Source organism: Capricornis sumatraensis, chromosome 23, assembly GCF_032405125.1.
Source record: "Capricornis sumatraensis isolate serow.1 chromosome 23, serow.2, whole genome shotgun sequence".
Taxonomy (NCBI): domain Eukaryota; kingdom Metazoa; phylum Chordata; class Mammalia; order Artiodactyla; family Bovidae; genus Capricornis; species Capricornis sumatraensis.
The window spans coordinates 17,575,691-17,601,544 of record NC_091091.1 but is presented as its reverse complement, the minus strand read 5'-3'; the positions used below and the strand labels follow the sequence as shown (position 1 = coordinate 17,601,544).

The 25,854-nt window shown below is 44.6% G+C and overlaps 1 protein-coding gene across 3 annotated transcripts in view; it reads left to right on the top strand.

Annotated features, from left to right (window-relative positions):
* The window catches only part of ALDH18A1 (aldehyde dehydrogenase 18 family member A1), a 40,489-nt gene extending 28,073 nt beyond the window's left edge, over nucleotides 1-12,416 (top strand). For 2 of the 3 annotated variants that reach the window (XM_068961208.1, XM_068961207.1), the window contains exons 12-18: nucleotides 819-1,039; nucleotides 3,073-3,210; nucleotides 5,406-5,601; nucleotides 5,705-5,826; nucleotides 7,718-7,904; nucleotides 9,171-9,266; nucleotides 11,424-12,416. In XM_068961208.1, the coding sequence (XP_068817309.1) occupies nucleotides 819-1,039; nucleotides 3,073-3,210; nucleotides 5,406-5,601; nucleotides 5,705-5,826; nucleotides 7,718-7,904; nucleotides 9,171-9,266; nucleotides 11,424-11,605 (1,142 nt within the window). In that variant the 3' untranslated portion in view covers nucleotides 11,606-12,416. The remainder of the gene's footprint in view (nucleotides 1-818; nucleotides 1,040-3,072; nucleotides 3,211-5,405; nucleotides 5,602-5,704; nucleotides 5,827-7,717; nucleotides 7,905-9,170; nucleotides 9,267-11,423) is intronic. The other variant, XM_068961209.1, reaches the window with a different exon arrangement.
* The last annotated feature ends 13,438 nt before the right edge of the window (nucleotides 12,417-25,854 follow it).

Sequence of the window (25,854 nt, the reverse complement as noted above, 5' to 3'; positions counted from 1 at the left end):
GATCTTCCCAACCTAGGGATCAAACCCAGGTCTCCTGCATTGCAAGCAGATTTTTTTCCATCTAAGCCACCAAGGAAGCCCAATGATTATTTGTGATATGTAATTCCAAATGGTTTTCCTGACTGCATGTGTATACATGTATATATATATAAATGTGTGTATGTTTGTGTTAAGAGAGAGAATCACACAATGCATACTGTTAAATTTAAAACAAAATTCTGTATATGAACTTACCATAATTCTATTTATTTTAAAACAAAACAGCTTTACTTCTACCTATTATAAAACAAATTCAATTGTTATAAAAAAAATAATGCAGAAAGATAGATCATCACTGTTCTTAAAGCTTTCTGACATGTGTCTATGCACATGTATGTGCAATATGTGATAATTAGGGTCATATCATGCATGCTGTTTTATGGTTTGCCTTTTCCACAAACTATATCCTAGACAGCTTTCCATATCAGTATAGTAACTGCATTGTAGCCCACTGTGTGAATCTATAGGTAGAATCCAGTTCCCACTACTATAAAAATGCTGTGGTAAGTATCCACCCTACATGCAGATTTGCACATGAAAATGATAAATTTCTGGAACTGAAGTTGCTGGCACCAAGCTCATGGGTGTCCACACCTTTACATGGTGATGTAAGCTGCCAAACTGCCCCTCCCAGCAAAGCTGTGTAAATGACATATCCTTGTCTCCCCGAGACCCCCTGAGTTCCTTGTCTGCTCCTAACACAGTGCCACGTGTTCAGTAAAACAGCTGTAACCCACCCCGGTCTACTGCTTCATCGTGTACTCTTCACACCTCTTCAGGGAGACTTGCAACTCCTCTACTGAAACGTTTGAGCCTCTCCACGTCTAAATTGAACAGCCTGGCCATCGGTCTGCGGCAGATCGCAGCCTCCTCCCAGGAGAGTGTGGGGCGGGTTTTGCGCCGGACACGAATTGCGAAAGACTTGGAACTAGAACAAGTCACTGTCCCAATTGGAGTTTTATTGGTCATCTTCGAATCTCGCCCTGACTGCCTACCCCAGGTATGTGACTAATGCCGGCCATTGGAGTAGGGAATTGGAGGAAGAATGTCTTTTCAGGACTCGAGATAAATCTCCGAGAGATGCCTTTCGTTTCCCTTCCTCCCACTCCTTCACCCTCCCTCCTTCCCTTCCTTCCTTCCTTTCTTTCCCCAGAGATAGCTTTTGAGACTTTATTCTCAGGTTGCTCTTAAGGCAATTTATATTTTTGATCCTTCCAGTAATTCTAAAAACAGTAATTCATATGTCCATTTTATAGTAGAAAAAACCTTAAGCTTATAGAAGTCAATACTCCTGTCACACTTTTAAGGATGGAGCTAAACCTTGAGCCCAGATGAATCTCCCATTCTGTGATGATTCCATGCTTCCGCTGCAGGGGGCACAGGTTCAGTCCCTAGTCAGGGAACTAAGATCCCACATGCTACGCAGTACAGCCCAAAAGACAAAAACTTAGTTCACCGGAGCACTTTGTTCCCTGACCACAGAGTGTCTGCTACCCTGCTGTAGGCTCATTCATCTAATCGCTGGTTTTGCGCATTTGAAAAAGACCATTTAATATCAGTGACACAGATGGCTTCCTGTAGGTACATCTCTTAGGAAGAGGAACTTTCAGTAGTTGATGGAGCCTAACATGTGAGCCCTTTAGGAAATCTGACCAATCACAGGCTATAATTGTGGAGAAACCATGTGGCAAAAATCTTGCCAAGCAGCCATGCTCTGAAGTATAAGATGGAATTAGAGGGTGGCTTTGTTTGTGGCCCTAAATAATTCCCAGAAATCTGGAACCAGTTCCCCTCTGGACTGACAGCAGGAAGATACCAGCTCTTTCTTTGCACTAGCCCCAAAGTTTCAAAGAGAGAACAGAACCTTTTCTTCTAGGGCTTATGTGACCCTGGGAGTCCCACATGCTTTGTCGAGGCTGCTCCCTGACATGATCTAAAACCAGCTGGCCCACTAAGGACTCCCATGCCGTTGGGGTCTGTCCTGAGCCTGTGGCGGGTGCTGTCACACAGTCCCTTCTGTGCGCATATCTGTCTCGTGAAGAACCCCCAGAGATAACTGTCAGCTGGTAGAAACGGGTCCTAAGTTGCTGTGCAGGCCGTGTCCATGAAGTCTCTGCCACCTTTTATCCATACTAACGAATACTTCACTAGGAAAAAGTTTCCTCTTATCCAGTACAGCTGAGATTTCTCACCAGGGATCTTAACCTTGGACGGCATCACGGAATCCATGAATCCTGAAAATTACATGCAGAATGCGCTTTCTGCATTTATCTGGGAAAAGTTGACATAATTTTTGTAAGCGATTCATGAGCAACAAAAACAAAAAAGGAGTAAGAATTATTATTCTGGAGATAAACATGTTCAAGCAAGTTTTATTTTGTTAAGTTTCTTTTGATACATTACAAGAGCCCGAAGATTTTCATTCATCCCTAGAGCATTCAGAAAATTCAGCTTCAGGCCTCATCAGATCAGTGTCATTAGCCCTTCACTCCCAGAGGGTAACTAACTCTCCTTCTAAATGGCCTGCTTTGTCCTGCCAGCAGTCTCTGCCACAGCTGTGCAGGGGCTCAGCACCAGGCATTAGAGCTCTCAGAGCAATGACAGGGCCACGGTAGGGTGTGACCAGAGATGCTGCATAGCCTCAGGTGCTGCTGAGTCAGGTGGAGTAACACCTAAGTCAGGAGGCTCCTGAGCACCTGTTGCTGGAGAGGGTAGGGCCTGTGTGACCCTGGGCACTTAACTTGGGTTACTTTGTAATGGTGCTGAGGAAGCTGTATAGTACAGTTTCTCAAGATCTGTGCTTTGGCTCTGGTGTAAAGTCCCCAGCCCTGCCACTTATAAGCTGTGTGTCCTTGAGGAGTTACCAACCTCTCGGCTCCAGTGTCCTTGTCTGTAAAGCAGTGGATAAAGCAGATACTTAATTCACTGGAACGTTGTAAAGATGAAACACGGTAGACCTTATAAAGTGATTAGCACAGTGCTTGGCACAGAGAATATGCTCAGTGTTTCACTGTATTCCTCTTTGATCTGCAGGTGGCAGCCTTGGCTATAGCAAGTGGTAATGGCTTGTTACTCAAAGGAGGGAAGGAGGCCTCACACAGCAACCGAATCCTTCACCTCCTGACCCAGGAGGCCCTCTCAATCCATGGAGTCAAGGAAGCTGTACAGCTGGTAGGTCCCTGGGAATGAGCTAGGTCAGGCCCAGAGGAGCCGGGCCAGGTCTTTGGCTGTTTGAAGCAAAGTTCAGGCTGCAGAAGGCCAAGCCACTTGTATAGGCAGGCTTGACTGGAGGAGCAGCAGATCCTGTGTGTCTGTGATGTTGGACAGTGCTGGTGCTGCCTTGGCCCAGGTTGGGGGGCTCATGAAGGTCCTCTCTCACAGCTGTGTTCTGGTACCACTGATTGACAGGAATCATTCTTGAGGTCATAGGCAGCAGGAATACCAGACCTAGAGTGTGAGGCCTGGGCTCTGCTCACTGGCAGTGATTTAGGCCAGGTCTGATGAGATATGTTTTATGAAAGTTTGTCAGAAACCATGCAGTTTGTATGAGGTCCTGCTATAACATTGTTATTGTTATGGCCATTATTTTAACAGCTGTGTCACTCTCCTCAACCATCCAGTGGAGGTTTTGAACTACTAGATCGTTTTATTGAGCACCTGCTGTGGACACAGCACTTTCATCCATCATTTTATTTAATCCTCACAACAACCCTGTGAAAAGGATACCATTAATTATTAGGTCCATTTTATAGATGGAAGAAAAATAGGCTTATTGGTAAAATAACACCCCAGAATCAGAGTTGAGATTTGGACCCAAGCAGACTCCAGATCCTTCTCTTTTTCCCTTGAGGCCCACTCGTGCGTACCTTCTAGAATACTGTTGGCTGCTGGTGGGGAGAGGGGTTGGTGTATCTACAAACCTGCCTCATTATGTGCTCCCCACCAAGAAGCTGGGCTATTCTTACAGCAACATAATGGATGGAAAGAGCACAGACTGTAGGGGTTTAGGTCTCAGCTGCACCATATCCTCATTTAATGTGACAGATTTCCTCCTTCTCCTCCTTCCTGTTGGTGTGTAACGTATATAAAGAAGCGTAACGTATATAAGAAGTGTAACGTATATCTTATGTGATGTATATGTATGCTTAGTTGCTCTTTGTGACCCTGTGGACTGTATGTAACCCACCAGGCTCCTCTGTCTGTGGAATTATCCAGGCAAGAATACTGGAGCAGGTTGCCATTTCCTACACCAGGGGATCTTCCCAACCCAAGGATCAAACCCATGTCTCTTGTGTCTCCTCCATTGGCAGGTGGTTTCTTTACCACTGAGCCACCTGGGAAACCCATATAATTGTGTCCATATATATATACACACGTGTATAAACCACCCTGACACAGAACATGGCCAACACCTGAAAGATTCCCTGTGCCCTTCCCCATCAGCATGCCCCCCTCCCACCATCAAACCATTGTTTTTTTTACTTCTTTCACATTCCATTTCTTTTGCCTATTGTTGAATTTCATGTAAATGAAATCATACAGAATGCACTCTTTCATCTGTATTTCTTTATTCATTATGTCCTCGAGATTCATTCTCATTGCTTCATCCAGCAGTAGTTTTCCTTTTTACTGTCGTGTAGTATTCCATTTATAAGCATGTACTACAGCTTATCCTTTCTTCTGTTGATGAACATCAGGGTTGTTTCCAGTTTGAAGTTGCTGTGAACCTTCTTGTAAATATATGTTTGTATTTCTGTTGTTAGTAACACAACCATATGGGGGGAAATTAAAAATCAAGGGAAGGGAAAAAATGCCCATAATCTTCAAGGTCTAACACAAGCACTTCAGTCAGTCCAGCCAGCATCCTGGGGTAGAGATTGTCAGCCCAAGTCATGGAGAACCGTGACTCCCTAGGAAGACCCAGCAGCGTGCTTTAGGCTGTGATCAGGGAGCCAGAGGAGCAGCCCCTTCCCTTTGTCACCCTCACAGCTTGGCATACTCTGTATCTTCTTGAACTTCCAGAGATCACACTTTGTACCTCTTCTGTCATCTTTAGAAGTATCCATCCTGTGTTTTGGCTCATTGTGGCCTAGCCTGTCTTCCCAACCAGACTCCTAAGTTCTTTGAGGGCAGGGATCCTATCCTGCATGTTTTGTAATGTGGAGCACAGTACCTGATGTGTAGAGTTTAAGCATTTGCTGGACAACTTTTCAATTCCCATGATTCCTTGTTTTTGGAATAAGTTCTCACAGCATCAGACTTAGTTCTCAGGAGGTACAGGCATTTATCTCTGAAAGGGATGCTGCTGCTTCCATAGTTTGTGTGATCAAAAGTCATCTTCATCTTTTTATTCTCTACCTCTTCAGGTGAATACCAGAGAAGAAGTAGAAGATCTTTGCCGCTTAGACAAAATGATAGATCTGATCATTCCCCGAGGCTCTTCTCAGCTGGTTAGAGACATCCAGAAAGCTGCTAAGGGCATCCCAGTGATGGGGCACAGTGAAGGCATCTGCCACATGTACGTGGATTCAGAGGCCAGTGTCGACAAGGTCACCAGGCTAGGTGAGCTCGATCAGGTCCCATCTTACGTGCACAGAATAGTTCTCATGTCCTCAGTGGTCCTGGTTCATGTTAATGGAAACAATTCTATATTCTCCTTTTTCAGTTAGAGACTCTAAATGTGAATATCCAGCTGCCTGTAATGCTTTAGAGACTCTGTTAATCCACCGAGACCTGCTGAGAACACCATTGTTTGACCAGATCATTGACATGCTGAGAGTGGAACAGGTAGGACAAGGCCATCACTTCCTGTCCTCACGCCCGAGATTTAGAAGCCTCTGGGATTAGACCAGGGGCGGCTGCCATTCCATTTAAGGCCATCTGAGAAGCAACGTTTTTGAGCATCTGCCATATACAAAGTTGTGTGCTGAGAACACAGAGTGAGTGAGCCACGCCTGTGCCTCCAGAGGCTGGAAGAAACCCATACACAAATAGCTTCATTCCAAAGTGGAGTGTGTTCAGGGCTAAGAGGGTTCAAAGATAACGCCTATCACATGGCAGCCCACTGAATGGACTCTTTCCTGGCATAAAGTTTATGTTTCGGAACACACGTTCCTGTTTGGGTTTGACTTGGAAAGACTATGCAGAAATGTTTTCAAGCCAAAAATTTACATATATCCTCCCCTCCACAAATGTCTTCAGTTGCCAATATTAATGTGCTTATTAGTACAGTGATTTTTAGGAGTGAGCAATTTGTATAATGTCTGCTCTGGATTATTTTCTTACTGTATCATTAAGATGATAAACAACCACAGTGCCAGTAAGTTTTGAATAAAAATGTATATTCCATCCTAAAATCCTAATTGCAAAGAAATAGACACTCTCCAGGTAAAAATGGACAATGTAAAATTTTCTGTCAGGACGTATTTTAAGCTTTAATATCTGGTGTCCTGGCGTCCTTTCAGAACTGTGTGAACTGGCACAGCAGTAGAGAGAGTGACTGCTGGCCTTGGTTGCTTTGACCCTGAGCATGTGTCTCTTCCCTTCCATCATTTTGCTGGAAATGAAGGCTTCAGTCAGCTTACAGATATGGCATGGGAACCTGCAAGGACAGCTTAGAAAATGAAGATGTACCCCACAGATTACAAGGGAGTTAGATCACATGACCACTTATGTTTAGGGCCTGACCTCACACTAGTGGCCTGTTTGAGCACTGGTGTGTGCCAGGCACCATGCTGGACTGGACTGGACAAGAGGAAAGCTCTCTTGTATCCAGGAATCAAACCTCCAGTTCTGATTCAGACAGACCCACAATGTCACCAGTCCTTCTCAGCGTTGCCTGGACCTTCCTTAGTCAGAATGAGCCCGGGTGTGTACTTCTCAAAGCACCTTGTAATGCAGGAAGTAAAGCAGAGGGCACCTTGCACAGGGGTAGGGTTCTGGCCCCTAGGGAACCTGGTTGGATCCCAGGCCTGGAGGATGTGGGGCCCCAGATGGGAAACCATGCAGGACCTTGGGAGCAATAGGGACCAGACAAATGGGGCTTGTTGGTACTTGAGCCAGTGCTTGATCTTGAAGAACTGTGAGTGCGTCCTCAGTGACCAGCCCTCAGGATCCTTAAATTTCTCTAGCCAGGAGCGGGATTAGCCCTAAAATCTGGGCCTGAGCTGAACCTGGATATGGCGCCCAGCCTAACAAAGTCAGAAATCTAACAACTTACCACAGTTTGAAGTGGCTCCCAGTCAAGTACTGTTTTCCTCTAAAGCACACCTAGGACTTCTCTGGCAGAGGAAGAGAGGTCTGTTTGGAGCATCTCCCTCTTTCCATCTGAGTCCAGTACCTAAATCCCACATGCAGGGGATTGGTATTTCTTTAGCCACGTGTTCATTTCCATAAAATGCCAGCAGTCAAGGGCTTATGAAACTTCCTGCTTAAATCCCTGCTCCGCTTTTACTGGGGGCCGTTGGTAGCAAGCGGCCGTCAGCATTTTCCAAAGCAGAGCATTCTGGAGGATGGAGGCTGCCTCTAAAAGGAAGCAGGAGCCGTTTTGGTGTCTAGGCCCCAGGATCCCTAGGCTCATCATCTCTAGACTCACCTTGCTGTTGGATCCAGAAGGAGGAGTATGCACTGCCTGTTTCTACTGGGTTTATGTCATTGCCCCCAACTTCCTCTGCCCCAGGTGAAGATTCATGCAGGCCCCAAGTTCGCTTCTTATCTGACCTTCAGCCCGTCTGAAGTGAAGTCCCTCCGAACTGAGTACGGGGACTTGGAGCTGTGCATTGAAGTGGTGGACAGCGTGCAGGACGCCATCGACCACATCCACAAGTATGGCAGCTCACACACGGACGTCATCGTCACTGAAAACGGTCAGTGCGCACAGGCAACAGCATGCAGGGTCTACCTTGTCTGCCTTGATCTCCAAGCTGGCCCTGCTCTGCTCAGCCCCTCTGGGCCTGCAGGAAAACACAGTCTCAGTGGGTTGCTGATAGTGCCTGGGGTTGGCGGCACTTGCTGGTTCACTGAGTGCTTGTATATCTGTTACCCTGTTGTGTTGTCACAGTGGGAGGAAGCAGGGAAGAAGTAATTCGCTCCACTTTAAACAGGGCTTACCATGTGCCAGAGTCATCACTGTTTAACCCATGCAGCAGTCTTTCCAGATTGCTGAAATAGGCCCATTTTATAGCTGAGGAAGGGCTTCTCAGGTCGCACTAGTGGTAAAGAACCTGCCTGCCTGATGCAGGAGACGTAAGAGATGCAGGTTTGATCCCTGGGTCAGGGAAGATCCCCTGGAGGAAGGCATGGCAACCTATTCCAGTATTCTTGCCTGGAGAATCCCATGGACAGAGGAGCCTAACGGGCTACAGTCCATGGGGTCGCAAAGAGTTGGACACGACTGAAGTGACTTAGCACACATGCACACAGGTGAGGAAACCAAGGCTCCAGAGGTTAGGCAGAGAAGCAACTAGCGTAGGGAAAAACCAGCTCTGCACAGTCACTCGTTCCTTCCCCATGTGATCACTGAAAGGCACGCCTGGGTGTCAGGCCCGGGAGGCTGACCTATGGTCAAGGAGAAGCCAGGGTGGCCCCTCAGGGAACTTCCTTCAGTAAACTGAGGAATCACAGCACCACCAGTGAGAACAGCTAGTGCTTACCAAGCGCTTGCCATCTGCTAGGTCTGGGACAAGTACTCCCCAGCTGTAAGTTCATTATGTCCTCTCCACAAGCTGGGAATGAGGTAATGGTGTCAGTCCTTGTTGACTTCAGGCATAGGTTCAGAGACCTGCCCACAGTCACCCAGCTGATGGGTGTGAAGTTGGAGTTGAGACTTAAGGATTTGGCTCAGAGCCTAGAAACAGATAGTGTAGACAGGCCATTGCCACACTGAGGGTATGTCTACAAGGAGATCTGGATTCTAACCCAGTCTTTCCCATGTACCTACTGCTTCGGCAACATGACTAATGAAGTGGGTTTGCTTTCTTCCTGTTTTAGATATTCACAAGTCTGTATGTTTAATATTCAGGGAAGAACCCCAGGGGCCTGGGCCCTGACCTAGTCAGGCCCTGTTGAGTGGCTGGAAGCAGGGATAGTTTTCCCAGGCCATCCTAACTCAATTTCTTCTCATTACGCTGCAGAGAAGACAGCTGAGTTCTTTCTCCAACATGTGGACAGTGCCTGTGTGTTCTGGAATGCCAGCACTCGCTTCTCTGATGGCTACCGCTTTGGACTGGGTAAGAAAGAGTCTGGTCAGAGAGAAAACAGTCCCTTCTGGATCACTTTGTGGCCCAAGGAGCATAGTGAGGGTGAAGGAGACACCTGGCATTTACAGTCACAAATGTGGTCAGGATGATGGAGACAGACTGAGGGAAAGTGGGTTTATGAGAGAGAATGGTCACAGCTACCATGAACTGGTAGAAGTCCTGTGTTCTACGCACTTCACAGGTTAAGAAGGTAGGTACTTGTATTTCCTTTTTCATAGATGAGGATGCTAGGATTTAAAGAAATGAAGTAACTTTCCCAAAGTCACGCAGCTGGTGTTCAGACCCAGAGCTGCTTGAGTTCGGAGCCTGGCTCACTCCCTCCACGTTTGGCAGACCACAACATGTCTGCATGCATGGGTTGTGACAGGCGTGCATCCGGGGTCCCCTGAGGCCACTGCCGCTGCAGGCTTACTGCTTCAGAGAGAGACATCCAGGTTGCCTTAGAGATAGGAATCCCCCCAAGGATAGGGCAAAGGAAGTCCTTACTACTACCTGTGCTGGGCTGAAGCATCAGCATCAGAGAGGTTGACTTCTAAAACAGACTTTGAAATACAAAGCTTTGGAAAGGCACCCTCCCCCTTTCCATCATTACTAGTAAAATCTCCATTCCCCCAGTAGTATAAGGATTTTTCAGACAGTCTCTGATTTTCAGGGGTACCCTTATACAAAGTTCCAGTAAGGCATTTATGGCACATCTGACAATTATTTCAGCTACTTAAAACATTTTAACTCCTCTGAACATTTGAATAAAGAACTGCCTAGAGGAATAATTCTCACTGAATTATGAAACGTTGTTAAAGGGAATTTTGCTTAGTTATTCTTAGTCATTGGGCTCTTTATTTTTAATTCCCATGTTTTTAAAGAAGAAATAACACACTTGTAAGGGCTGAGGTTCCCAGCATTCAAGTGAAGGTCCAAGATGGGGGAGGAGCAAAGACCACTGCCTTGTCTTCCCATCAGTCACTCAGAGCAAAAGCTCAGGCTCCGGTTGAGTAAATTCCTGTGAAATGCATGAATAATTGTGTCAGATAATATTTACTGAGCATTTACTAGATTTCCAGCACCATGCATAAATACATCACATGCATTATCTCAGTTCTACATAATGGATTCTATTATTTTCCTGCTTTTCCAAAAGAAAAAACTGAAGCAAGAGATGGTTAGGCAGTATGCCCAAAGTCATGTGTTCTCTATGCTGTTAAACCAGAGTTTGAAGCCAGTGGTTAGTCTCCTTGCCAACCACTGCCCCAGGCACCTCTTTGCTGCCTGCAGCACCGCTCCACTGCTGTCCACTAGCCAGCTGCTTCTCATTGTTCAGGTTTCAGCGAAAGACAGCTCTTCAGGGAGGCTCCCCCTGACCACCCTGTCCCAGGTGCTGCCACCCTGCCAGTCTCTATCCCAGCATCCACTGCACCCCATCACCACATGCAATTATTTGCTGAGGTGTTCTCTTGGCTGCCTTGCCTACAAGAATACAAGCTCCATGAATTGCATCAGTTATTCACATACTTTATCCCCAAGGCCTAGCCCAGTGCCTGTTCAGTAAAGTTGGGATGAGCAGGGAAGCTCTGCCTCCACTGCACACAGTGCAGAACACCACGCCAGACCCAGAAAAAGCCTCGATGCCCCATGTCTGAGGCTGGAGCAGGAGGGAGGGAAAGGAACAGTATCCTTTCCTGTATTCAGTCACTGTCTTATGAGCACCTACCAGCTGAGCATTCTGGGGAACATCTAGAGCATAGCCCTTACTATCTAGGGTTTGAAGGATACTTGGGTAGATAAAACCTCTGTACATTGTTGTACACTTCAAACAATGCCCAGATATCAGATAATGGTACACAGTCCAGACAGATGTCAGAGACAGCACTTGTAGAATTGTCAAAATGCGCTGCAAATAAAATATGAAAGAGACACCCATAGAGTCTGTATCATTAGAAGAAGGGGCCTGACCATGATTTACAGTGAGCAGAGAACATGTTTATGGGGAGAGTGGAAGTCAGGCCAACCTAGGGAGGGTAGGTCAGGAGCGGAAAGGGAGAGGGAGTGAGGAGAAGGAAGAAATGGCCTGGTGGGTAGACAGGAAGCAGTCTGGGCAAAGCTGCTTCCTCAATCCTTGCTTTCCTGCAGGAGCTGAAGTGGGAATAAGTACATCTCGGATCCACGCCCGGGGGCCAGTGGGACTAGAAGGACTACTGACTACCAAGTGGCTGCTGCGAGGGCAGGACCACGTGGTCTCGGACTTCTCAGAGCACGGAAGTTTAAAGTACCTTCATGAGAACCTCCCTATTCCTCAGCGAAACACCAACTGAGAGCCTTCAGAGGAGAGCTGGGCATGTTCTGAGGGGTCTTCACAGTGAAGCTCATCTCAAGCATCTCGGGGTGAGCCCGGTTGTCTCCCACCTCCTGGTAGGACCTGGCTGTTGGAAAGTGCACCTCCATGCTTCTGGGCTGTGTGGCAAGATCAGTCTAGGCTAAGGACTCGCATTCCAGCCCCCCCTTCTCTTTTTTTCTTTTCTCTTTAAGTTAGAAAATAATTGCTCTAGATAGGGATTTTGCGTAATTGCTACAGAGAGGGACTTTGCTTCACATAGTGCAATTCCTTTTGATGATAAAAATAGAAAGGTGCGGTTTTCCCACATAAAAGGCAATGGAAAAATCACAGTCGCTTTTTACCTTTTATCACCTCAATGAGGTAGAGTCTCTCTTGGCATGTGGTTGTTACAAGAGCCAGTCGTACCTGACAAGTCTCTCCACATTTCATTTCTTTCACATTCTTGGTCTTCAACAATGAGAGATTTGGAATTTGGAGAGGGGCAGTTCTTATTAGCATTTTCATCAGAAACAGTCACAGAGATGGACTGAATCATTTGTACTGGGCAGGTTGGCCTTCTGTATTTATTTGCGGAGTGAATATAAAAAGCTTTCTAGCTGCTTGGTAGCCTCTCCGGATCCAGAGCTCAGCCCTACTTGTGACGCGGTTGGAGCCAAAGCTGTGGATGGGAGGTGCAAGTTTGAGGATGAAGTACCTGCCGCCATAATGCTTGAAATTTTTATATGAGTTATTTTGTCATCCTGTCCTTTCTCTCCAAAACAAAAAATTAGAGATTTATTTTAATACTTTGGATTCTTCCCCCCTTTTTGAGAAATAAAGTTCTTATGAAAAGCCTGTGTGCACTATTTAAGTTCTGTCACTCCGTGCTGCCCTCGTCCTCTCCCCGCCTTGTGCTCTCACACCCTGCTCTGACACAGCCTCTTCTCTGAACATTGATTGGCCTCAGCGGTGTCAGGTGTTGGTGGGAGCAGCACAGGCAGATCCCCACGGGCGGGGGGGGGTGGGGCGGACTTAGCCTGAGAGAGGGGAGGGAAACGAGAGATGAAGCCCCAGGACCCTAGGGACTGAAAACATGGAGATGGTCTGAAGCTGAGCGTGCTGTCCTTGGGCCGGATCTGCACGGCCTTAGGGTCGCCTGCTTCCTTGACAGCTCTGAGCTCTCCCTCCTTCCGTCCTGTTCCTAACGCCCTTGGTGCCTGATAGGCTGCAGTTGAGAGATTTCTTCTCTCATGGGGGCCCTCCCAAAGAAATAAGCATTCACTTACATGTTTCTTCTTATCCTCTGAGGATGTTTTATGAGCACAAGAATTATGGTGTCATGGGGAGCATGTTCCCAGGCTGGCTCCAGATGCTACCTCTCATCCCAACCCTTACATGGTCGGCCACGTTACCCTGCCTGCCCTGCCCCCCTGAGTGAGGAGTTCTGGCATAGCTTGCCTGAAAAGGCAATAAACATAGCTGCCTGAAACTGTATGGCAAGTACCACAATCAGCTCCCAACCAGACAACAAATGCCCCTGGAATCAAAAATAGAAAGTGACCCAAGAAGGCCAGACCCTTGGGGAAGACTCCACTGAAGAGGCAGGCCTGGAACTGGGCCCTGAGAAAGACAAGTTGTAGGGTAAGGAGAGGCCAGAGCGTTCAGGCAGGGACTGGGGAAGCAAAAGCTGGAGAGGGGATGAAATGCAAGTCAGAGAGCAATGAATATACAAATTTGGAGCTGAAGTTCATGTGGGTAGACATGATAGTACATCCCAGACAGCTGGGAGGTGTAACCTTATGCTTCTTAGGGCCTGGATCGGGGCTGAGTTTAGTGCAGGAGGTGCAGCTGAAGTTCAGTCATCCATGAGTCCATGCTCCCTATGCAACCACAGGGAGCCTCCTTAGTCCATTTCTGCAGACTGTGGACCGTAAGAATTCTCCCCTCTTCCCTCAGAAGCAAAGCGATTCCCCAGAGAAGACCAGGGAGCAGCCGGAGCCTCACCAGTTCTCCCACCCAGACGGTCTTCCAGCCCTTGGCTAGTCCTTGCTCTGGGAAGCCAGCTTTCTATTCCAAAATCCTTTCTGTGGTCCTACCCTCCTACTTCCTTTTCTTGGCTACCAACTTCTGGCAACACAAGCTGCTGAGCAAACCAATCCTGAAGTTCCCACCTCCCCACTGAGGGGTGAAAAGCCCTCAACAAATGTGTTTACTTGGGTTTAGGTTTTCTATTACTTAGAAATAATGATAACAAAGGTAGTTATAATAGTAATAAAAATAATGTCTGACAATATAGTCATACATTATGGGGGCATTTACAAAGTTATTAATATTCATATGGAAAGAAAATTGGGCAGCCAAAGACTGGATTCTTACAGGTACTATTTGCTCTATATCCTTTATTTTATGAAACCATCTCTCCCTTATTTTGCAGTAACTTTGCTGAGTTCCTGTGATTCAAGGGGCATGGTTGGCGGGGGGGGGCTTATCTGCCCCTGATAAGCCACCTGGTGAGCCTGTCTTTAGATTCCCTACTATCCATGATAAACAGTGCACCTAGGTGCTGACTGACCACCTGGTGACGTGGACTACCTGGGCAGATATGGAGGTGGAGGGGGCACTTCTCTGAGATCCATGGATCATTCGGGACATTAGCAGCCTAAACTGACTATATGTCGTTGCTGACTCCAACTCCTCTCCTAACCAGCGTCTTCATTCTTGCCTAGCCATGGACATAAACATGCCTCGGAGTCTACTGAAGTGGAAGGTGGGGTTCATGTTACAGTGTCTTTTCTGCTGGTGTTTCTGGCAAAAATCAATGAAGACCTTTGTAACTGCTCTTTTGGCAGCACTCACCCTTTAGTGAGAATGAGAGGTAAAACTTCATTCAATATTCAGTGAGCACCAATTGTGTGTTGTCTGCTGAGTATAAGAGACATTCCCCCATCCAGTGGTTCAACGCTTAACCTCAGCATACTGCTCTACCCCCAATAATTCTTAACTACCAATCTCTGCAACCTGTCTTACCCCCATTCCTAGGAGAAACCCTTTAGCCAATAGGAAGACACCAGACTAGACAGATTTGCTCTGGACTGTAGGGGAGGCGAGTTCCCTACCACTTCAGAGAAAAGACACCTGATTCTGGGTTCCAGCTGGCCCCAAGAATGCTCTGACACTAGAGGGCAATCAGGGTCCACAGACCTAAGGAGGTCTGTCCTCAAGTCTGGATGAGCTGCACTCTACCAGCATCCTCAGACTATCCAGCTGGAGAAGTGCTGCACAGCCCAGTGACTTCCAGAAATCCGTCTACTTAGAAGATAAGAACATGGGCTTCAGGTGATAAGAAGCAGAACAGAGTTTGAGCCTTGATTGTACCACCTGCTAGCTGTTTGAGGTGGGGAAAGTGTCTTTGAATTTTGATAACACTTATCCGTAAGTGGGCTTTGTGAAATTATATATAAAGCACTCAGCGCAATGGCCAGCCTACAGTAAACTGTCAATACTGTTAGCTGTATTATTCATTTTGTTCTAGCTTTCACTTAGTTCTGGACATTTCTATTTTAAGTCCAAACATCTCTTCCTAGGAAATGAAGTGGGGAACACTCTTGGGAGATAGTCTAGTACTTAACAGGCACTATAGCAAGAGCCTTACAGATGATTCCACAGCAATCTGAATGAATTATCTCTCTTTTCTAGGCTCAGAAACCGAGGTTCAGAGAGGTGAAAGTTGCTAGCCATATCCAGCTCTCCAATCCCACGGACTATACAGTCCATGGAATTCTCCAGGCCAGAATATTGGAGTGGGTAGCCTTTTCTTTCTCCAGGGGATCCTCCCAACCCAGGGATCGAACCCAGGTCCCCCACACTGCAGGCAGATTCTTTACCAGCTGAGCCACAAGGAAAGCCTTTGATAGTCTGAGTAAATTCCCAGGTCACACAGTTAGGAAGTGGCAGAACCTAGATTAGAACCAGATAAGTGGGCTTCAAAACTCTTCACCACCACAGCAGGCTACAGTAGTAGTGTTTTCCTAGAAGTTCCTATACCTTAGCCCAAGGCAGGTTGTAAGGCAAAAGAAGGAGGTTGCCATAGCTACTAACTAGACCCCTTTTCAAGTAATCAGATCCTATGCTCCAGTTTTGCAAGAGGAGATGCTTGTCTGGAAACTCTCCTCAACACCTGGCCCTGGAGGGAGCCGACTGCACCTGAATTATTTAAAAAGTCCCTAGACATTTGATATAATGAGCAGGTGTGGATGCTTTTTCAACTTTCCCCCAAACATGCCTTTACTGACCCTCTCCGCCTCCCCTAGTTGCCTATGAGGGAAAAAAGAAGCATCAGCCTTCCCACATTGTGTTTGTCTACCTCCTTCATTCTCTATCCTGAACATTTTCCATAAGAAGTAGGCTATTTTCCTTGAAAATCTCAAACTACCGTTGGTTTGAGTTGAAATTTATATAACTAGAACCCTAACTAGTCAATGGATAAGTTGTCTTTTTCTGCTGATATACACACAGTGCATTTTCCTTTATCCTAAAGTTGTACAAGTCAAACCAAAAGACTGAATTTGAACAAATGGGAAAAAAAACCCAGGTAACAAAAATATTCATACTATGGATTTCAATCACATAAAAAAAAAAACTATGCTTAGAAAAAAGACTGGAAGGAAATATAAAGTGGCACTTGGCCTATAGTTTTTACACCATATTAGCATATGGAATAACATGATGGCAGTTTTTAATGAATTCAATGATTCCGGTAATACGGTGCGCTCCCCACTCACACATCCTTATGTACCCCTCACATGCACCTCTTACCTAGACCATCCATCCATCATCCATCAATTCCGTTCTCTCATTTCTTATTCATAGGCCAGGAGTGAGGTCACTGTGCAGCCTGAAATCGTCCTGGTGAAGAATTGCTTCCAAGTTTGTTCCTGATCCTCTGTATCTAATCTGTAACTCTGTGTTGTTTTCTATATCTTTTGTAGTAACCCAGTTAGATTTTAATGTGAAATTAAGCTGAAACCATTGACTTAATATTTTAAGTCTCTATCTCTTTACAGTGAACTATTTGAAAACAATTAGCCATTGAAAACCTTGTTTGTAAAGAATATTGATTGACATGGGGAAGAGGCTCACTACAAAATGTTGAAGAAAAAACTTGTCTATACCTCCATATCCATAGTTCCTCCACATCTACAGATTCAACCAACCATAGACCACGTAGTATTGTAGTATTTACTGTTGAAAAACACCTGTGTATAAGTGATCCTGCACAATTCAAATCCATGTTGTCGGAAGGTTGACTGTAGTTATTCTAGGTTCATATCTATAGTATTTTATCTTTGATAAAAAAATATTTGAAGCACATATGGCAAAATGTTAACATTTGGTCTTGATGCTGGTTAGTAATATAACAGTGATAACCGTTACATTACTCTCTCTGAATTCTTTCACAATTAAAAAAGAACAGTGAAAAGATATTTATTGTTCATATTGACATCTTAACCCAGTTATTTTATCAGATTTTCTGATATCCCTATTATAATGTCTGGAATAATGTAGGTAAATAATAAGTATTTCCTTTTAAAAAATAAAATAAGAAAATCTTGGCTTTAAAGAGGATAGTTAAAATTTCCCAATTAGGAAAAAGACTGGAAGAAAATGTATCAAAATATTATGAATGATTCTTTTTTATTTTTATTGAAATATAGTTGATTTACAGTGTCATATTAGTTTCAGGAATACAGCAAAGTGATTCAGTTTTATATATGTATATAGTCTTTTAAATTATTTTCCATCATAGGTCATTAGAAGGTACTGACTATAGTTCCCTGTGCCATAAAGTAGGCCCTTGTTGGTTATCTATTTTACATATAGTACTGTGTGTTTTAATCCCAAACTCCTAATTTACCCCTTCCCCCTCTTTTTCTCTCCATAAATTTGATTTTTATGTCTGTGAGTCTATTTCTGTTCTTTAAGTTCATCTGTGTCATATTTTAGATTCCACGTATAAATGACTTATTTGTCTTTCTCTGACTTGCTTCACCTAGTATGATAATCTCTAGATCCATCCATGCTGCTGCAAATATCAGTATTTCGTTCTTTTTTATGGATAAGTAATATTCCACTATGCATATATACCACATCCTTTTTATCCATTCATCTGTTGATGGACATTTAGGTTGTTCTCATGCCTTTAGCTATTGTAAATAGTGCTTCTGTGAACATTGGGGTGCATGTATCTTTTCAAATTAGAGTTTCCTCTGGATATATGGCCAGGAGTGGGATTACTGGATCATATGGTAACTTGAGTTTTTTAAGAAACCTCCATACTTTCTCCATAGTGGCTGCACCAATTTACATTCCCACCAACAATGCAGAAGGGCTCCTTTCTCTCCACACTCTCTATTGTGAGTGATTCTTGCCGAGTTGTTGTTTTCATTGTTCAGTCACTCAGTCATGTCCGACTCTTTGCAACCCCATGGACTGCAGCATGCCAGGCTTCCCTGTCCTTCACTGGGACTAATAGTGAGTTTTACTCATCATTATACTTTTCCGTTTTCCAAAGTTTCTATTTTCCTACTTGAAATATTTTTAGAACATTTTTCTTGTTTTCATAGCTACTAATATTTATTCCTGTGGGAAGTTAGTGGTATGATGGCAAATAAAATTTATGATAACAGTCTTTTAACTCTGCTGCTGCTGCTGCTAAGTCGCTTCAGTCGTGTCCAACTCTGTGCAACCCCATAGACGGTAGCCCACCAGGCTCCTCTGTCCCTGGGATTCTCCAGGCGTTTTTTCCCCATCCCATCCCACATTGTAGTCTGTCTTTTGCAGAGAAGAAATCAAGACTCAGGGGACTAAGTCCTGGAACTGGGCCTCTGCCTGCTAGGGAGGTTGTCAGCTCTCGGGCACCTCCAACCAGTGGCTCCTGGTTTGCCTGTTGCTGTGCTGGTTTTACTCCCATGCTCAGAGCCCTCCCAAAGCAAAGAAATGTCCGAAAGCCATGAAGTGTTTCTGCTTCAGGTCCTCCACTGAACTCAAGTTTTCCTTCCCTAACTCACAAATAAGACTACATCTCTGTGTTGCCAGATTCTGTTTCCATGCAGACAATTAGATGGTAAATAATTCAAGAGAACGGAAACTGGCAAAGTGGTGTGTGATGTCCAAATAGCTATCTTGTTTACCCTCTGGTGTAAACTTCAGGCTTGTCTGCAAGTCAGAGCCCCAGGAGTAGGTAAAATGTGCAAACACAGGAATGTCCCTCTTTCCATTCTCTCCCGTCTTTGACTATTGTTGAGGGTAAGAATTCAGTTTCCTTGTTTGGTTAAAATGAAACAGCATGGATTTGGCAGAAAGATTCAGCCAACTTCTTAGGTAAGTCCAAAATTCCTCCGATGATGGGCTGGATGTCCAGAATCTAAAAGCATCCACTTCCCCTCGTGGTGAGGATTCGTGATCCAAAGCTGAGGTCTCAGCGATTTCACCATGCATCCTCCCTGTCTTCCTTCTATGCAGTGAGGGAGATACGTTTCACCAGGCTCTTATAAACCTGCCTGTCATTAAAGAAGCAGTCTTAGTTAAGACTCTTTGAGTTACAGGTAACAGAAACCAGCTCCACCTTGCTGACGAAGAGGATAATGTATTATATGGACACGGGGTGTCTCACAAAGCCCAGAAGCAAAAACAATTTAGAGCTGGCCCACCCTCTCAAGAGACTGAAACTAGCTCAGACCAAAAAGAGAAATTTGTGCCTCAGGTAAGCAAACCACAGTGAAGGTGAGTGACTAGAATCAGGGGTCCCAACATCCCCTCAATGCTCCTGTGCCTCTGCTTTCTGCACGAGGGCTTCCTTTCCTCCTACTGGAGATGTCCGTGAACATAGGACATAGCCAGCGAAAGCTTGCAGACTTACTCTCAGAACTCTGTCTCACCACCCTCTCCCGGCTAGCCACAAAAATAAAAAGACTCTCAGCTCCCAGTTTCAGTGTGGAAAGACTCTGGTTGGTCTACTCAGGCCACTTATCCCCCCACTGTAGTGACTCTGTAGAGGAGGGGCTATGGCATGGTCTGGGGTGATTCAGCCATACATACCTGTTTACCTGTACCATGATTAAATCTTGAGATCATTTCATAGGACTTCCTTTTCTGATAGGATGTAATATGCAACAATAATCCAATGTTCCTGCTGAAACAACCAGAAAAAACTGGATAAGTTATAAAAATTATATTTTTAAAGACATTGGAGAGGAGTAGCAGCAACAAAGACTAAGACGACTCTGGAGAGGAAAGAGCTTTTTCTAAATGGGATCTCTGACCATTTCCTTCCTTGGAGACATTTGCCAAAGCTAGGATAGAGCTTGATCCAGGCATAAGGTCTTTCCTGGGACAAAAAAACTCATAGAGCTTTGGATGATCAGTGTGATCTGGCCAACGCTGGAATCTAGAGGAGCTCTAAACACATGGCCAGTGTTCCCTGTGTAGCACTTGCTGAATTCTGGGATGCATCAGGAGAGACTGGGTTATACGTGTCTCACAGCGGAGAGAAATTTCCCACAGGCTTCCAGTAGCGATGAAACACAGAGAGATGAGGGCCACATCAAATATGGCAGCTGTCCCCTCAAGACAGTTGCTGAACTTTGAAACAGTGTGGGGCAGAACAAAGAGCCTGAGCTCCTAAGAACAGAACTAAATCTTCCACAGGCTTTCAGAGTTGAGAAGACAGAGATCCACCAGACTGTCAGTCAAAAGCTCAAGTGGGCTCCATCTAAGGAACAAGATGACCCAGAGTTGTGCTGGGACTATTACAACAGCAATTCAGCCCCAGCTCAGCTGAATCCTTGACTAGACTGAGATGATCAGTCTTTTATACCATTAAGAAACATGCAAAGAGCAGGGAAATGTGACTAATAATTATAAGAAAAAGTAGAGAATAAAAGCAGACCCACAAATGATTCTGACCTTTGAGTTAGCAGGCTAGGACTGTGTAATAAGTGTTATAAACTTGTGAGAGAAAATCTAGCAAAGGAAAAGAACACAACATATGAAAAGAGAGAGAATTTTAGCAGAACTAGAATATATATATATATATATAAAAGAATCAAACAGACATTCTAGAACTGATAAATGCAATATCCGAAATTAAGAACTCACTAAATGAAGTGCTTCCTTCAGTTCAGTTCAGTTCAGTCGCTCAGTCGTGTCCGACTCTTCGCGACCCCATGAATTGCAGCACACCAGGCCTCCCTGTCCGTCACCAACTCCCAGAGTTCACTCAAACTCACATCCATCGAGTCGGTGATGCCATCCAGCCAATGCTTCCTTACTAGTTGGTAAATACCTACTGGTCCAAGCCTCCATGGCCACCTGGCCCTTCCTGGAATACCCTGGACTTCCCTGTGATCCAACAACTGAAATGTTTACTGCTGACCCAGCCTGGGGCTTCTGGGACCCTGCATTACCACTGCTGCAAGGATTCCTTCTGATTGGTTGGTGTCTGTGCTTTTCCCATTTGTCAACTGCTTTGATGTTACTTGGTCATTAAAAGTCCACACCAGAAACAAGTGATTGAAGTTGGGAAGAAAGAATCTCTCAAAGGGGGCAATACCAGAATAAAAGGAAAAATGAAATGACATAGAAAGGGGTGTTTGTTCACTATGAGGTTCACTAACAGAGCCAAAAATCTGGGCCCGAAGGCTGCTATTTGATGAATTTACCTTGTGCTAAATTTTGTATCTACCATGGCCAAGGAGAATGGAATGAGCTGTGGAGAAGAGATTGAGCGATAAGTTGGACTAGCTAGATGTGTTTGCTATGTTGCTTGGTCTCTGGAATCTGATCGAGTGGCAGCTCACACACCAGTTCATCTCATGGAACACTAAGGAGAGCTGCAGAGATTTGGGTTTCCTCAAAGGCAAAAGAATCTGGTGAGAACTAAATGCCTTTCAGAGTGCAGGGCCAGAGAATAGTTTTCAGAAACAGATAATTCTGGGTTCAGAACCCACGCCTGCCATCAGCTGGTTGTTTCACCTTGGGCGAGTCACTTTGCCTCCTGTTGTCTCATAGGCTGGGGGAAGGCACTGTTGGTTAACTGCCTAACCGTGTCCTCCCTTCTTTGCTGAAAAAGGCCTCATTGTTCTTTCAGAGTGTTTTACTCCTTCCCCCTCAACTCAGGGGTGAATCATGCTTGGTCTAGGCCACTGTAGTGATTCTACACTCTGGTCAGTGCTTGAATTAAGCATGTGTGTATGATGACCCAGTTCCAGCCATTGAGATGAGAGGGGTGATCAACCAAAAGCTTCTTAGAAAGCTTTTCTTGTACTTAAAAGAGCCCGTGCCTCTGCTAAACATTGTCTTGTTCAATTGGATGCCTGGAAATTCAGCAAAAATTTTACAGTCATGAGAAGAGCTGTCCTGGATATTGAAGCAAACTGAACAAAAAGATGGAAAGAACTTGGGTCCCTGATGACATCATCGAGCCTCCAATTTAACCAGTCCTAATGGGGAGAAATATCAGTAACCTTAGATATGCAGATGACACCACCCTTATGGCAGAAAGTGAAGAAGAACTAAAGAGCCTCTTGATGAAAGTGGAAGAGAAGAGTGAAAAAGTTGGCTTAAAGCTCAACATTCAGAAAACGAAGATCATGGCATCTGGTCCCATCACTTCATGGGAAATAGATGGGGAAACAGTGGAAACAGTGTCAGACTTTATTTTGGGGGCTCCAAAATCACTGCAGATGGTGACTGCAGCCATGAAATTAAAAGACGCTTGCTCCTTGGAAGAAAAGTTATGACCAACCTAGATAGTATATTCAAAAGCAGAGACATTACTTTGCCAACTAAGGTCCGTCTAGTCAAGGCTCTGGTTTTTCCTGTGGTCATGTATGGATGTGAGAGTTGGACTGTGAAGAAAGCTGAGCACTGAAGAATTGATGCTTTTGAACTGTGGTGTTGGAGAAGACTCTTGAGAGTCCCTTGGACTGCAAGGAGGTCCAACCAGTCCATTCTGAAGGAGATCAGCCCTGGGATTTCTTTGAAAGGAATGATGCTGAAGCTGAAACTCCAGTACTTAGGCCACCTCATGTGAAGAGTTGACTCATTGGAAAAGACTCTGATGCTGGGAGGGATTGGGGGCAGGAGGAGAAGGGGCGACAGAGGGTGAGATGGCTGGATGGCATCACTGACTCAATGGACGTCAGTCTGAGTGAACTCCGGGAGATGGTGATGGACAAGGAGGCCTGGCATGCTGCGGTCCATGGGGTCGCAAAGAGTCAGACACAACTGAGTGACTGAACTGAACTGAACTGAAAGCTGCCTTTCCCTGGTGGCTCAGACGGTAAAGCGTCTGTCTACAATGTGGGAGACCCAGGTTCGATCCCTGGGTTGGGAAAATCCCCTGGAGAAGGAAATGGCAATCCACTCCAGGACTATTGCCTGGAAAATCCCATGGACAGAGGAGCCTGGTTAGGCTACAGTCCGTGGGGTCTCAAAGAGTCGGACACGACTGAGCGACTTCAATATCACTATCCCTAAAGCTGCCCTTGCTATGGACTTCTTGTTACATATGTTGTTTAGTCACTAAGTCATGTCCGACTCTTTTGTGACACCATGAACTGTAGCCTGGTAAGCTCCTCTGTCCCTGAGATTTCTCAGGCAAGAATACTAGAGTGGGTAGCCATTTCCTTCTCCAGGGGATCTTGCTGACCCAGGGGTCAAACCCACGTCTTCTGCTTTGGCAGGCAGATTCTTTACAACCTAGCCACCAGGGAAGTTCTATTACATATGAAATAACTAATTTCCTTATTGTGAGTTTGAGATTTCTCTTATGCAGAGTCAAAAACTTCCTAATGAACTCTGGATTGTGTTACTGAAGATTAGATTAAATCAAATAATTTGTGTAAAGCACTTAGCATAGTTCCTGGTATAAAAAGTGCTTAAGGGACTTCCCTGGTGGCCCAGTGGCTAACACTCCGTGTTCCCAATGCAGGGGGCCCTGGTTTGACCCCTAGTCTGGAAGCTAGATCCCACACACCGCAACTAAGACCCCATGCAGCCAAATAAATAAAAAAAAAATTTTAAAGTACTCAAAAGAATAACAGGTATTATTTTTATACCACCACCATCATCAGTATCATTATTATTTTATTTCACCTTATTACTTCAGCTCTGGTTATAGGCAGAGAAAAATAAGTCTGGGATTTAAAGATGTGATGATAGGGATGAAGGTGTCAGAGGAAGGGAGGTGAATCCAGGTACTTTGGCTCCTCATCCAGTGGTCCTTCTAACAGTGGTTTTAGTTTAGAATTTTTCTTTGCTGGTATGTGGGTATAAGGCAATAGAAACTGACATAATTTAGTTCAAACAAAAAAATGATTTTTTGAAGGTTATGGAGTATGTCACCTAAATGAAGAAAGAGATGAACAAAGAAAATTTAGTTAAGGAAGGAATTAGGACAATACCAGATACCTCTGTGGTCAGCATCCATGGACCTCATGCCATTGATGTGACTGTTTCAGAAGGGTGTTTTTGTTTGTTTGCTTGTTAAGTGCTGTTAGGAACTCATAAGTTTAAGCATATTTAAGGAGCTTGGGTTCAATGAAGTTATAATACTTATTGACTATCCCATCATTGGCCAGTGGGATTGTGGGAGCCTCCCATCTGTTCCTAATCCCTCTTGGTCCAAATCCAGTAGAGTTTGATGGGCTCTTACTTTCTGTGGACTCAATTTCCCAGATAATGTCTAAGATCCTTCTTGTTCTTCTTCTTTTTTGTATCTATCTGTTTGGTTGGGACGGGTAGTGTGGGCTGTGGGATCTTTGATTTTCGTTGATGCATGTGGTATCTAGTTCCCTGACCAGGAATCAAACCCAGGGCCCTTGCATTTAAAGTGCAATCTTAGCCACTGGACCACCAGGGAAGTCCCTAGATTAGATTTAAGGAATTATTGTTCATTTTTTAGATGTGATAATGTTGTAGTTATAAAATACTTATCTTTCAGAGTGACATACTAGAATATATATGGGTAAAATTATACAATGTCTCAGACTTGCTTCAAAATAACCTGTGAGAAGGTTTAGGGGTTTGTTGGATAGGAGCACTGGAAAGTTACGTAAGCCGTAAGGGATGATTCTTGGAACTGGGTAATGGGTACATGTGAGTTTATTTTGTGTTCTCTGTACTGTATATGTTTGAAACTTAATAAGCATTTAAGGAGGTATGTGCCAGCACTGAGGACTCTGAGATGAAGCAGATACCATCCCTCCTCTGGAGCATCTTACAGCCTGGTTCCCAAACTCTTATCACCAAGCACCTTTTCTGTTATTCTTTATCCTGGCAAGCCCCATGTTCAAACGATTCTGATCACTGAATAAAGCTATTTATCATGTAATAATTTAAAATTACTGTATCTCTGTATGGTGGATGGACCTGGAGATTATCATACTAAGTGAGGTAAGTCAGATACAGACAAATATCATGATAGTGTTTATATGTTGAATCTAAAATATGACAAATGAATGAACAAATGAATTTATTTACAAAACAAAAGTAGACCACAGACATAGAAAGCAAACTTATGGTTACCAAAGGGGGAAGGGGGAATAAATTAGGAGTTTGGGATTAAAATATATACACTACTAAGTATAAAAGAAATGATAAGAACAAAATTGTAAACCAACTATACTTCAATAAGTAAATAAATAATAAAAATACTGTCTTGAATGGCTTGAAATGTTCAAACATTCTGCTCTTATGGCGCCTGAAAGGAAGCCTTGGCTGGGAACCACAAAGTTGTCCAGCTTTAAAATTTTAAAGAGATGGAAATGAGGTAGATGAAGAGGCTGCTAAGGCCATAGATCGGCAGAAGCGGGACTGGGGCCTGGTTCTCCTAAGTCCATTGTTTTCCTAGTGTACCATCGGAGGTATTTTTCCAGTGTGTATATTATCTAGTTTACTGTACTGGAAACAGTCATATATGAGCCTGTCACTTTTTTTTTCTTTTTTTTAAGGCTCAGCTATGCCAGTTTTTTCAACTTTTCTTCGTAGATTTTATTTACTCACCACCTTCTCATACTATTTCAGGCTGTCTGACACATTACCACTTTGTTTAAAATTTTCCTCCATGGCAGGTTTCTTAGCACTTATTTTCCTCACCCCTCTTCAGTTAAGAGTGGAACTAAGTGAAAATGTCAAGCACAGTCATGGTTATTTGGGGGCAGGTTGGCCAATTTTCTGTTAATCATG